Source organism: Gorilla gorilla, chromosome 23 (assembly GCF_029281585.2).
Source record: "Gorilla gorilla gorilla isolate KB3781 chromosome 23, NHGRI_mGorGor1-v2.1_pri, whole genome shotgun sequence".
NCBI lineage: Eukaryota > Metazoa > Chordata > Mammalia > Primates > Hominidae > Gorilla > Gorilla gorilla.
In genome coordinates, this window is record NC_086018.1 from 31,587,871 (window position 1) to 31,603,192 (window position 15,322).

Consider the following 15,322-nt stretch of genomic DNA (forward strand, 5'->3'; position numbering starts at 1 on the left):
TCATGAATAGAAACAGAAACCAACAGGAATATCCTGTGATTTATGAAAATGCTGGGATTTAAAATCATTAAGTAGTATTTTGCTTTCATAGGATATGGAGCTAAGAGGAATGGCAGAAGGGATTTTAAACACAGAAGGGGCCAGTGTGCAATTAAAAAAATATATAATAAGTAAAAATTTCACTGTCGAATTTCTTTCTCATTGTACTCATCCAGTATAGAAGAATTTTTAAAATAATATAATTTTTAAAAAGACATCTGGGAGAGGGGTATTAAAATAACAGCCTAAGATTTGTGCTAACCTGCCACTTCTCTCAAGTATCCATGCCACAGTTAATACACCTACTGAGCTCACAATTTCCCTTTAGGTACTCTCATGTACCTTGAGGCTGTGACAAGAGTTACAATAATAGCTATAAAGAAACCCACCAGACTAGAAAGAATGTCTTGTAAAGCCAAAATACATACATCTCCTTAAAATGATACACCACAACGTTAATGAAAGCAAAAGCCATACGAACATTTTCAAAAACTCTAGAATCAATACTCATCTCTACTACCTCACAGGCTTTCTTGGCAATTAGACTATCCTTCGATAAAAAGAAAACCAATGAACACACGTCCTGACCAGTATGTGAACACTCCATTATCTGCATACAAAATACACACATTTGATATTTATCTGTTAAAAACATCTTCATTTACTAAAGACATGTAAACAAGTTTCTGTTTTACTCTATTATTTTTCAAATCCAAGCAGAGTTGATATTGAACCATATTTGTAATTCCTTACCCACTGCATTAGCACGACCTCATTCGAGGTGACCTCACCTTTTTTAAAGAGTCAACCCCTATTCTTGGCATACTGATACCTACAAGGATATCGGGGAAAAAACAAATGGGCTACCATTACCTTTGAACTTGTGGAACACAGCCCATAGCTCTGCAATGTCAGTGGCAAAGGTGATATCCGTGTCAAGGACGATGACTCTCTCCAGGTTGGCAGGAAGAGTCTTGGTCAGGACAAGCTTCATCAGACCATAAATCCCAGAGTAATGTTTATTGGGGATCCAGGAAACTTCAGACTAGACAGAACAAGGCAGAGAGAGAGTTGGAGAAAGGGAAAAAAAATTGCTATATTAATTCTTTGCTTAAACATTATAAATAGTGCCTAGCACACAAAAAGTATCCAATAAAAATTTGTTGAATAAATGAATGAGTTTTCTTTTAAAGATTTATATAATTTGCATTTTGACATGTGAAGTTTTCTGGAGGAAAATGTATCTGAATTAAGGGAGAGGAAAAGTAATAGTTATGAAATAATTATTACTGCAAATCCTATGTTGAGATTTTTAAATAAAACTTTTGTTATTATAGAAATTAAATAGATCCACTAGAGAAAAAAAGGATATGCAAAAACATAAAGGTCCAAAAATTGAATCCCACTACAAATACTTTTGCAACCAGTATCAAATTGTTCCTATGTACGTATATTTCTTTAAATCATATTCCATTTATGTGTCATTAAAGATTAGTGGGTAATAGTATTGTTAAAGCTTATGCTTATTCTTTTAAAACTGTAATTGAATAGATTACTACTGCTGCCTTCTCTTTATTCTCAGATAAATAAGAGGACCTAGTCATCACGCGACACTCTTCACCTGACAGCAATAGAGGACACACACATAGGACAGAAGGAGGACCTAGTCATCACGTGACACTCTTCACCTCCTAGTCAAAGAGGACCTAGTCATCACGCGACACTCTTCACCTGACAGCAATAGAGGACACACACATAGGACAGAAATGAACCACCCATGGAGCACTGACATTATGATCCTCACATAACATAATGGAACAATCAATGGCTTGCAGGTGGGCAGAGTCATCAGTGAGGTACACACGCGGGTGCCATTTTGTGTCCAAAGGCAAGGATAAAAATAAAAGCACCAGTGTGATGAAAGCTCTCATCTATGCACAGTCATTTATGAAGATCATTGTGGGCAGAGGCCCCAACCTAGCTGCCGTGGGGAGTTTCCATGGGAGCCAAAGCATACTTATTTTCAAGAGGGTAACACTTTTAATAGAACCCTTTAAAATGGGGAACATGGCCACCTTCTCAGGATTCCAAAAAATATTGATCTCCTTTGACCTTACAATACCATGTTGAGGAGATGTTCTTAAAAAAATTCAAATTTAAAAATTTTGTTTTAGACACCAAAGTTTTATTCCCAAAGATGTTCATCACCATGTTACCAAAGAACAGCCATCAAAATGCCCCAAAATGGAACAATTAATTCAAACATGATACTCTTTTTTTTCTGATAGCATACTATGTAATTGTTTAAAACAATATGGATCAAGATGTAATTTCTAAAAACCTGCATATGATGTTAAAGGGGAAAAAAGCAAGCTTTAAAACTGCCTTTACTTAAAAACAACTACGTGTAATCAAACCAAATGAAACACATTCACCCAAATTTATGCAAAGGAAGAAAAAAATAGCAGCAAGACATCAAACTGTGTGCGGAGTTGGTTCCTTCCGGTGGGTTCTTGGTCTCGCTGACTTCAAGAGTGAAGCTGTGGACCTTTGTGGTGAGTATCACAGCTCTTAAAGGTGGCGCAGACCCAAAGAGTGAGCAGCAGCAAGATTTACTGTGAAGAGCGAAAGAACAAAGTTTCCACAGCTTGGAAGGGAAGCCGAGAGGGATGCCGCTGCTGGCTGGGGTGGCCAGCTTTTATTCCCTTATTTGTCCCTGCCCACATCCTGCTGATTGGTCCATTTTACAGAGCACTGATTGGTCATTTTACAGAGTGCTGATTGGTCCATTTTATAAAGCGCTGATTGGTGTGTGTTTACAATCCTTTAGCTAGACACAGAGCACTGATGGTACATTTTTACAGAGTGCTAACTGATGCATTCACAATCCTTTCGCTAGACATAAAAGTTCTCCAAGTCCCCATTCGACCCAGGAAGTCCAGCTGGCTTCACCTCTCATCAATTTCAAAAAAAGGCATCCCCAACTCTGTGTATGAGTCCCTGTCACCTTACACCCAAGCATCATGGAGGAGGGGAAAAAGGACAGGAGTTCAAACCTGGGCTCTAGCCCCACACAAAGCATTAGATCTCTCTAAGCCTTGGTTTCTTTACCTGTAAAATGGAGTGTGTTTCAGAGATGGAATGGGTCTCATGAGTCAGCATGGGGAACCTGTCTCATAGCTGCCCTAAATCGGCCTCCTGTGTGCCACCATCACTAGACTATGATGTTTGAAAAAAATGTGGTTACTTAGTTTTTTTTTAAGAGTAGTTGCTCATTTTTAAAAGCTGTTAAAATGGAGACGATGCCTACTTCACACAGTGGTATAAAAATTAAAATATATTAAAGGACTCAAGGGCGTGGTACACAAAATATACTCAGTAATAAGCTCCCGCCCTTCTTCCTGATCCCTCTATCTTATTCCATGTATTTAGCTATCAGTGCCTCTTCTGGTGCTTCCAGATGAAGGTAAGGGTCTGTGGGATGTATGCAGGAGAGCAAAACACCCTGGGTGGTAGATTCAGACATGCCTGGATTTAGATTCTAGTATTATCGCTTAATCGCCATGTCACCTTGGACAGGTTTGCTCAGCTTTTCTGAGTTTCTGCTATTTATAAAGGTCATGATTTTTAAAAAAATTTTTAATTTTAGATTCTGGGGGTACACACGCATTTTTGTTACAGGGGTACACTGTGTAATGGTGGAGACTGGACTTCCAGTATACCTGTCACCTGAATGTTGAACACTGTATCCAGCAGGCAATTTCTCACCCCTCACACAGCTCTCACCCTCCCTTCTTTTGGAGACCCCAGTGTCTGTTATTTCCAACTTTGTATCCAGGTATGCCCATTGTTTAGCTTCCATCCGTAAGTGAGAACATGTGATATTTGATTTTCTGCTTCTGAGTTAGTTCACTTAGAATAATGGCCTCCAGCTCCATCCATGTTGCTACACTTACTTCATCCTATCAGGCAGGGTGTGGGTGGAAACAGCACACTCTCCTGGGGAATCTAAGGAAGATTTAATAAAAGGACTATTTAATCTAAGTATATGCAGAATTAGGGGCAGTAACAAGAACTGTGTAGTTACTTGAGGAGGGGAAGAGTACTTGGGGCCATTACCACCCCAAGGCCAAAAGGGCCTAGGCCAGCAGATGCTGGAATCCAGAGAGAAGTGCTGTATGAGTAAGGCCACCTGGCTGAGGCAGTGACCTTCAGCAGAGGGACACAGCCTACCTGTGGCAACGCATAAGCCAGAACAGGAAAAAACATCTCAACCTCACTTCCCTCCTGCCCACCAGTCTCCCGGGAGGGCAGCCCTCCAGTCAACCCTAACGGAAACCAGAGCGAAAGTGAGACTAGAGGTGCTTTATGCATCAGCCTCATGGAGCATAAAGTGAGGGTTACGGCAAGAGAGGACCTAGAAGGAAAAACCTCACACAACCAACAGAGTCATACAGTTAACACAAGGGCAAATTAAATGAACAACAACAAAATCAAAGCACAATGCCCTGGCTGGGCGCGGTGGCTCACGCCTGTAATCCCAGAACTTTAGGAGGCTGAGGTGGGTGGATCCCCTGAGGTTGGGAGTTCGAGACCAGCCTGAACAACAGGGAGAAATGCCATCTCTACTAAAAATACAAAATTAGCCGGGTGTGGTGGTGCACATCTGTAATCCCAGCTACTCGTGAGGCTGAGGCAGGAGAATCACTTGAACCTAGGAGGCGGAAGTTGCGGTGAGCAGAGATCGCACCATTGCACTCCAGCCTGGGCAACAAAAGCGAAACTCAGTCTCAAAAAAAAAAAAAAAAAAAAAAAAAATAGCACAATGCCTTGTATATAATAGGTACAAAACACATATCTGGAACAGATGGATGGATGGATGGATGAATGAACGGATGGATGGATGGATGGATGGATGGCAGGCAGGCATAGGAAGGCGGGCGATTTGTCTACAATCCCACAGCCAGCAAGATGCAAAGCTCTAAGAGTCAGAATTTGCCAGGAGAAGGTTTGTGTTCTTTCCCCAAACTACATTATCCTTCCTTCAGAGTGAGCCATCACCATTAAGATCCGAGGACTCAGTGAGGAATTCCCTCCCATGTGCTTTATAAACATCTTCCTCATGAAAGCCCTGGCCTTTGGAGCTCAGCTCAGCTTCCTCTCTCCTCTAACAATCTGCCTGAACTGAGGCTTGGCAATCATTAGTCCATGCTGCAGAGCTGTGCTATTTAATCAGACCTTTGATTAACTTATTCATCTATTTTGGTTACCATCAAAGCAGGAGAGCTGGGTGAAGACTGAACACCAGAGTGATGGGTTAAGCTGTCTAATTAGATTGCCCTGACTCTCCGTTTTATTTTTAACACACATATGAGGCACTCAGTTACACTGCAAAACAGGAAGACTACAGGAATAAATTAATCTCAACATGAGCCCAGTCCTGAATGTCACTCCAAGTCCCCAACTTAATACATAATCAATTAAGTCCAAGTGTTCAATTAGTTGTAAAGGAGGCAATGGGATGAGTTTGTATTCAGAAAGAAAGCCCCAGGAAAAGGTGGAAAATTAAGAAATTTGGTGGTGGGGAAAGAACATGTGGTAAGAAGCAGGTACATTTATTACAAATAGCTCACCCTCTTAGAGATGGCATGATATCTAGCACACTCTTCCCCCACCTCCGTCCACATTCTCCTCCTCCTTCAAGTCTCAACTTAGAAATCACTGCCTTCCAGCCACCCCCACCCTCACAGCCCCAGGCTGGATTAGGGGCTCCCAAAGCAAGAAGCAAGCTGTTTCCCTTCCTCCAGCACAGCATGTTATCCTGCTGGGTTCAATTTTCCATGCCCCTCTCCTGCACTTGACTGAAACTCCTTGAGGCAGGGACAATGTCTTTTTGACTGTGGTAACAACACAGTAATTATTCAAAAACTGTTTGATGAATGTGCATGACTATGGAGTCAGCCAGGCCTGAGTTCTTTTTTCTCTGATATTTTCCTCACCTAGGAGCAGAAGTGTTCATGATTGCTAAAATCCAGGGTCAGGACAGAACAATGGAAGAGGCATAGTTTGTTGAGCCCTGAAGCCTGGGCTATACAACTGGTTCTACTTTTAATGAGCTGTGTGACCTCAGGTAACTCACTTAACCTCCTTGAGTCTTAGTTTTCTCATCTGGAAAATGGGGGCCTACAATGTTATAGTATTCACAGGAGAAGGCATAGCATCCAGCCTCATGCGGGGCAAGCAACAGGTCTCCTCTAAGCCAACTTCTCCTCTCTCAGTGAATGCCTGTCAGCAATACCGAAGTTCAGATGACTCAGAATTTGGGGCATGATAAAAGCAGCAAATTCTGGTACCTTTGAGAGTAAAGGGGAAGTCAGGAATGTAGATGGTTTTGTCAGGGGAAATAAGTCACTTGTCACCTTGTCCTATGTTTCTGTAAAAAATGAGGCAGGCGGATCATGAGGTCAAGATATCGAGACCACCCTGGCCAACATGGTGAAACCCTGTCTCTACTACAAATACAAAAATTAGTTGGGCATGGTGACGTGCTCCTGCAGTCCCAGCTACTTGGGAGGCTGAGGCAGGAGAACTGCTTGAACCCAGGAGGGAGAAGTTGCAGTGAGCCAAGGTAGCGCCACTGCACTCCAGCCTGGCAATGGAGCGAGACTCCATTTCAAAAAAAAAAAAAAAATCACAAGCTGAAATCTGGAAAATGCAAAGTCCCTCCCTCTGGTAGATCTCCAAAACTGGACAGCACACTTTGGGTTTGAGGAGGAGGAAAAGTGTGTGGGAGTGATTAGCCATGCAACCTTTTGGGGCAGTCTCTCCATGCAATCCACACTGGTATTAATCTCATTTCCATGCCGCAACACACTTCAGTCCAACCAGGAACTTCTTACATCATGGGAGAGAAGAGCACCCTCGAAGGCAGGCTGAGGAAACCTGGAGGGCACCAGGCAAATTTTCCCGAGAGCATCCCACAGAGAAGTCAACACCTGGCAGAGTAATATCCCACCATGTTGTTCATCACTATCAACACGCCAAAGGGTTCATGTAATTAAAATGATAATAAAAATGAGAGTTAGTTTATTTTAACAGGCAGATCATTATCCTTGCAATGGCTGTTAATAATTCTAAGCAGCATGGTCTAAACTTCAATCAGCAAAAATGCAGTCATGCCCAAGATTATCACCTAATTCACTTACGCAAAGGGAGCACAGGCAACCCCAGGTTTTAAGGGTTTTATGTAAACTGGGGGGTTGGGGATGCTCTCAAAGGGAAATCTGCCTTCTTGAAGAAGCTGCCAATTACCAGGTAGACCCAAAGGGGAGCATCTATGAGGTGGTGTAAGTGATTCTAGGGTATACCTGATGCCAGGTGGTCCACAGAAAAGTTGACCAGATTAGCAGTATGAGCATGGAGGCAGAGAGCTGGACAGTGGACACACCTCACCTCTACAGGTGACTGCCCAAAACACAGGGGATGGAGGAAAGCCATGTCTCAATGGTGATGACACATTTCTGACCTTTGATAAATAAGGGAAAGACAGGAAAAGAGGCTGGTTTTGTCAGGAAATGATGCTCACTCCTTCTTCAAGATGTGGATTTCCAAGAGTCATTGAGATACCCCAGTAAAGTTAATAATAGAAAATATGCCTAGCACGTGCTGGGTGTTAGGCATTGTGGCAAGACCTTTATTTGGGCTGACCTATTTAAACTCCTCCTACCAAGATTAAGGGTTGTCTATTATTTAGTACCCAAAGTTTGGGGGTCCCTTTCCTTACCTCAACTTTCAGTCCCCCACTCCTAGATACTCTACTCTGAACTGATGTGTTTCTCTCTTCCCCTCCCTTCCCACTGGACCTGGCTTATTCAATGTGCTCTTCACTCTTCTGATTTACTGCAGGGTCAGGACTGAGCCTCTGCCTCCCTCCAGACACATTTTTATTCTCCAAGCAGTTTTTCAGACAATTAGGTACAATGTCTTTAGAGCTGGGCATTCCTGGCTTCCAAATCTTTCCAGGCCTTAATTTTCTCACCTGTAAAAAGGGTAATAGTAGCATATCCTGCTTCCTTCCTAAGGCGTTACTATATATGAAATCTGTAAGCTCTCCTCTGCCATACTGGAAATATTTTTTGCTCAAAATAGATTGCTTACCCATATTAACATTTTGCTGTGGATTACAAATCACCTTGACATATTTTAAAAAATTAAAAAAAAAAAGTCATCCCAGCTGCAGAATGTTTGAAAAGTCATTTGCCTTTCATGTTGTTTCTGAGTGGTTGTCTTGGCAACCAACCTATATGTTCAGAGTATAATTGTTAAGAAACAGAAGTGGGGTGGGGCTTGAGATGCTGGGATAGAGACACTGGCAGATGCCTTGGAAGAAGATGGTGAAATGAGCATGAGCTTTGGAGTCTGGCTGGCCCAATTCTGAATTCTGACTCTACCACAACCAGCCTGGCAAAGTCACCTCTCTAAGTCTCAAGCTCCCCACCCATAAAATAGAGAAAACAACACACATTGCATGAGGTTTGAAAAAGCATTAAATGAGGTAGGAGAGTCAAAGTGCCTAGCACAATGCTTGCCACATCAGGGCTCAATACGAGTGTTTAAAATGACACATAGCATTAATCCCAGCACTTTGGGAGGCCAAGGTGGGCGGATCACTTGAGGTCAGGAGTTCAAGACCAGCCAACATGGTACAACCCCATCTCTACTAAAAATGCAAAAATTAGCCAGGCATGGTGGTGCATGCCTGTAATCCCAGCTACTTGGGAGACTGAGTCAGGAGAATCCCTCGAGCCCGGGAGGTGGAGGTTGCAGTGAGCCAAGATCGTGCCACTACACTCCAGCCTGGGCGACAGAGTGAGACTTTGTCTCAAAAAAAATTAAATACATAAAAATAAAATAAAATGGTTAACAACACATAGTCTGGAGACTGACTGACTGGGTTTGAATACTGGCTCCATCATTCACTATCTGAGTCATTCTGGGCAAGCAGTTAAACCTCTATGTACCTCAGTTTTCATCAGTAAATTGGGGCTACTTACAGCACATACTCCATGTGATTGTGAAAATTCTGGTGCTATATCTAAGCAATGGATATTGTTAACTGTTAATATTATGACTGATGATACTAAGAGCAAAAGACAATATTCACATCTATTAAAGGCACCTGCTGTTGCACGCCTGTAATCCCAGCACTTTGGTAGGCCGAGGCGGATGGACCACCTGAGGTCAGGAGTTCAAGACCAGCCTGGCCAACATGGTGAAAAACCGTCTCCACTAAAAATACAAAAATTAGCCGGGCGTGGTGGTGTGCGCCTGTAATCCCAGCTTCTCAGGAGGCTGAGGCAGGAGAACCACTTGAACCCAGGAGGTGGGGGTTGCAGTGAGCCGAGATCGAGCCACTGCACTCCAGCCTGGGCAACAAAGGGAGACTCTGCTCAAAACAAAACAAAAAAAGTCATCTGCATTTGTGAGTATTCACCCTTGGCAGCACAGAGAAACTCCAGTTTAGCTCAGTTGAGATCATTTAATGAGACATTTATGGAACACCTTAATATGGGGCAGGTACTGAGGAGGGCGAGGGACCAGGGTCCATGATGAAGGAAACATGGCTGACGTTCTCAAGGAGTCCATGGTCTAGTGGATATTCAGTATCCATGACTGCACAAGTTACCTCAAAATGCAGCAGCTTAAAACAGCACCAGTTATTTATTAACTCAAATGGTTTCTGTGTGTCAGGAATCTCAGAGTATATTCGCTGGGTGGTTCTTAGGATTCCTCATGAGGTTGCAGTCATCTGAATACTTGCTCTGGGATGTAAGATCTAATTCTATGCTGGCTCCCACATACATGCCTGGCAGTTGATGCCAGCTGTCAATAAGAAGGCTCACGTTTTTGCCACTCCAGAAGTCTGCTTGAGAGTCTTTACAACATGCTAGCTGGCTTCCCCCGAAGTGAGTGGTCCCAAAGACAGCAAGGTGGAGGCAAGGTTATCTTGAAGACTTGGCCTCAGAAGTAACATGGCATCATTCCTGCAACATCTTATCGGTTATATAGGTAAGTTTACGCAATGTGGGAAGGGACTAGACACGGGAGTGAATGAATGCTAGGAGGTGGGAATTACTGGGTGCCATCTTGGAAATTGGCTACCACATCTGTAATCATAGAATGTTATGAACTGGACTGTGATAAATTCGAAGTACAGCCATCCTCGGAGTCTGTGGGGTATTAGTTACACGACCCCTTTTGGAGATCAAAATCCAAAGATGCTGAAGTCTCTGATATAAAATGGTGCCCTATTGCATATAACCTATGCACATCCTCCTGTATACTTTAAAACATCTCTAGATTACTTATAACACTTAATACAATGTAAAAATTATGTAAACAGTTGTTATACTGTATTGTTTTGGGAATGACAAGAAAAAACTCTGTACATGTTCAATATAGATGCAACCATCTATTTTTTTTTCAAGTGTTTTCAGCCCTTGGTTGGTTGAGATATGTACAGCAGTGGTCCAGTAGAAGGACAATTAAAGGGGAGTGATAAGAAAGGAGGGACAACAATCAGAGATGTCTGGAGGAAATAAACCTCAAATTTGGTCTTGAAAAACGGGTTGAAAATTGAGATTCTCAAATATTGGGAGAAAAGCATGATAGGACAACGAAGGCACAGAGATATAAACAATTGTGTGTGTGTGTGTGTGTGTGTGTGTGTGTAAAATAACTATAGTCTGATACACTTCATGAAAAAGCTTAGAGTTGAAAATGATATAGATGGATATGGAAAGGTAGGACAGGATCAAATGTTGGAGAAGACCAGGACCATATGCCATGCAAAAGAGCACTGGATAATATCCCAGAGACAGTAGGAAAAACAAAAGGGGTTTCGTGAGCTAAGAGATGTGATCGCATCTATATTTTTGGAATATACTCTAATGATTTATGGAGGAAAGATGAACAGAAGGCAGCTGAGAGGCATCAGAACCTTGGAGGAAGCCTGGTGAAAATCTAGATTCCCAGGATCCTATTGAGAGGTTACAATTCATTAGATTTGTGGTAGGGCCTAGAAATCCGTATTTTAAAACCAGCACCCCGGGTGATTCAAAAGCAAGTCTCCATAGATTACCCTCTAAGAAACACCAAGTTAGGAGACACAGAAAATGCTATTTCTCGAGGTCTTCTTGGCTGAATCATTTACACTGGATCAACAACCAACTTATTGTTCAGAAACAAGTCATATGATAGCCCCAAGCTTAAGTGCCCCACCTGAAACTAATACTTTGTTGGATTTATGGGGAGAGAAGACCTTTCTCAAATATTAATAAAAGAAAGTGTTGATGTAAGATCAGGAGTTCTTTAGCTATCTCTATACCTCATAGGCAGTTTATGACAGTGAGGCCAGGAAGGCTTCTTGGCTGTACTTCTTTTTAAATTTAGAAGTCCTGTTTAAATACAAGCAGCTCTAGGTCAGCTACAGCAAAATTCTTAGTAACCAGCATCAACATGAGAACTGAATTACATATTTCATGCCTTCTTATATTAGCAACTTAGAAGGAAATGTTGAGAGAGCCTGGAAGCTGGTCTTTGCAGGTGACAGCAATCTCCCGTAAGCATCAATGAACATTTATTCAGACATACAACCCTAGCCCAAAATAAGATTAGCTGGCTTGCACCTAAAAATGCTCATTATTCAGAAGTCTACTAAGCAACCATCTTCTGCAAACGTAAATAATTCCAGAATGATGACAAAGGAGAAGTGAACCAAGGGGAATGTGATCGTAGATCTACAGACGCGTCCCTCCTCCTATCGGTGGCACAAAACCCCTTCCTCTCTCATCGCCCAGCAAGAAGCATCCTCTATTTAGCTTTGCGAAGCTTGAGGGGATTGGTCACTGGAGCATTTACAGATTGCCTGAACATCCTTCAGTACTTTATGTTATGAAATGGAGCATTTCAAAGCACTGGGAATTCTGATTTGTGAACTGGACTGTTACAGTGGTTTAATTTCCTGAAATATAGCTGCCTTCTTAACTAATAGATTTTTCAATGCACTGAGGAGAAAATTGCATTAGCTGCCGCGTAGCCTGATCTTAATATTTTTAGAAGCTGCAATTCTTCTTATTACAGTGCACAGTATGTGTTTATGTATGTAGACTTAGCACAGTGTCTGACACATAGAAGGCACTCAATGAATAGTTTTGAAAAAGTGAAACAATGCATTTACACAGACAACACTTATTGAGAACCATTGCTTCTGATGGGGATATACTGATGCACCTGCTTCATTCATTCATCATTCGTTCATTCATTCACTCAACACTTCAGCGACTTCTAAGTGTAAAGCTCTGTGCCAGACGATTGCTTTGAGGAAATAACAGTGCAGTTTGGGGAGACATAATAAATAATTTCAGAAAGGATGGTCACAGCTGTCAGGGTGGTGGTTTACCCTGATAGGAGGTGGGAGTGAGGGAGGTGGGGCATGGGATGGTGAAGATATCCAGGTGGCTTTGGTGCTATTGTTCTAGTTTTAAGTTAGATGACATGGTGCTTTATCAGGGTATGCCATAACCTGTCTATCTGTAGTCTTCCTATGTATGTGAATATGCTCATATATACAGATATCACCACAAAAGCACATGGATAAACATGTGTGTGTATACATACCCTCTCTATCTGTGGAGGATTGGTTCCAGCACCCTCAAGGATACCAAAATCCTCAGGTGCACAAGTGCCCTGATATAAAATAGTGTAGTATTTGCATATAACCTAGGTATATCCTCCCATATACTTTAAATCATCCCTAGAGTGCTTATTAATACCTAATGCAATGTAAATACTATGTAAATGGCTGTTATACAGTATTGTTTAGAGAATATTGAAAAGAAAATAAATATCCATAAATGTTCAGTTCAGGTGTAACCCATCTATTCTTTTCCCCTGAATACTGTCAAGTCTTGGTGGGTTGAACCCAAGAATACAGAAACCACAGATATAGATAGGTGACTATGTATGCGTGGTGTATTTAGTTATATTTCATTCCTGTTCAAAGTGCTAAGAAGAGAGATAATCACTCTGCTGTTAAACACAAGTGGAAAAAAAGACTTCATTTCTGTTACCATAAATTTACTCTATTGCATGCATTCTTAACAGACACAAAAGTTGGTTCTTGTGGGGATCAAAAAAAATAAGATATTCCAATGGTTTGGTATTACAATCTCATGTTAGAGGTTTAATCAGGGAAATAAAAAGTATAAAAAGGCACATAGGAGAGGGGAGTGATAATGTTTAAAAAGAGGTTAAGAAACACCACCCTCCAGGATCATACAACACTAAAATAGCCACAAAACAGAGAAGTATGCAAAAGCACACGCATACACATCTCAAAAACCTGCTCCCTGATCTTAGCCTCTGCTGAATCCAACAGTTCTTTCTTGCCTTTCTGAATTTAATCAGAAGGCAGCTGAATCAGAAAACACACTTCTCTGTTGTCAAGTTCATCTGGATATTTGGGGAGCAATTTCTCTCGCTCTCACAACCATTCCTTCTTCCACTCTTACCTCTGCCTTCCCATGGAGCCATCTAAAAAGGGCAGCCACATAGGCTGCAATTAAAGAAGCCCCACACTGCTCTACATTAATAAGGCACTTTGCTTTCTCATTTTCAGAGGGCTCTTTAGCACTTTCTAGGTGACACCCTTGCCTGTGACAATCTCTGTTACTAGCTGCGGAGATATACCTTGCAGGTGAGTTTAAACACACGGACAGCAACTTACAAGCAGGCAAAGAGAGTTGAGGAGGATGATCCAGAGTTGTCCCTTTATTAATTTCTGATTGGTTTAAAAACTGTTTTCTTTCACCACACATAGAAGGCAAAAGTCTCCTGGTGTAGTAAAAGGAAAACCTTGTCAATGGCGGTCCAAATGTCTTCTGGCTGACAGCCAAAATGAATCTCTTCACTGGTCACCCTGAAAAGATGATGGCTTCACTCAGCTCTTGTAATACATCTAACAAACATTAACCAAAGGTCTTATTGCAATTTTGAATACTTTTAACCTTGACCTTGAAGCCCTGCTTCAGAAGATTTAGACCGTGGTAATATTGACATTCACCTCCCCCCCACCAACAACAGGCCTTTACTGTTTAATATGATGGTTGTCAAGGCAACCAGATTGTGAGGATGGCTGTCTAACCTGCCTAGATTTAGAATTTATCATACATGAGAATGCAGAAGGGAAAAATGTCACCCTTAAAAAGTACTATAGAAGACGGTACATGGTACAAGGTAATTCCATTGTGCCTTTACTTCCACTTGGGGATTTGGCTACTGATCAAAGGAATTCCTAATGCTTTAAATCCCCTTTAAAAAAATCACCTAATTCCAAAAGTGAGTCATTTGTCTAAACACTCATTGTGTGTGCCAAATTCTGTACTAGATACTAAGGAAAGAGGAGTAAATGAAAAATGTTCCTCTTTCTTAGAAGATCACCATTAAATGGGAGAAAATATTATTATGTTTATAATAACAATAGCATTTGTTGAATGCTTACTATGTAACAGATAGTATACTAAAGCAATTTACAAGTATCTTTTAATTCACCCAATAACCTTTATTACTGTGTGTGATGTAGACATCAAGGAAATCACCCAATTATAATGAATTATAGGAGCTGGGATTAAAAATCAGATTTGCCTCTTTCCAAAAACCTTAATCGTTTTTGGAAATGGATTCAAATATGATACTCACATGATTATTACGCAGTGAAATCTGTATATAAATTCTTACCAGCATTCTTAGAACATAGCAAAATTAATTGTACTCAGAAATGGGAAGTAAAATCAGGAAAGACAAAGGTGACTACTAGATTGAGCTCATACTGTTAGCAGAAACAAACATTCCAATGCAGTTATAATAGAGTCATACACCTTCTCAGAACAAATGTTTCTCCACTCTCTAAAGGACTGCAAGTGGCCAGTAACGCTCTACTGAGAAAGCTGTTAACACCAAAGTACAAAGCAGGAAGGGAAGCTTGGAAACATATGTCCAGACCCAGGAAGATTGTTACAATGGATTTTTAACTTCTGTACTTTAGAGTGTGTGATATGGTTTGGCTGTGTCCCCACCCAAATCTCATCTTGAATTCCCAGGTGTTGTGGGAGGGACCTGGTGGGAGGGACCTGGTGGGAGGTAATTGAATCATGGGGGCAAGTCTTTCCTGTGCTGTTCTTGTGACAGTGAGTAAGTCTCATGAGATCTGATGGTTTTAAAAAGA

The 15,322-nt window shown here is 41.5% G+C and overlaps 1 protein-coding gene across 7 annotated transcripts in view; it reads right to left on the reverse strand.

The window, feature by feature from the left end:
- LARGE1 (LARGE xylosyl- and glucuronyltransferase 1) overlaps window positions 1–15,322 on the reverse strand; it is a 759,370-nt gene that overhangs the window by 400,128 nt on the left and 343,920 nt on the right. For all 7 annotated transcript variants that reach the window (XM_055375362.2, XM_055375363.2, XM_055375361.2 and 4 more), the window contains one exon: window positions 913–1,084. In XM_055375362.2, the coding sequence (XP_055231337.1) occupies window positions 913–1,084 (172 nt within the window). The remainder of the gene's footprint in view (window positions 1–912; window positions 1,085–15,322) is intronic.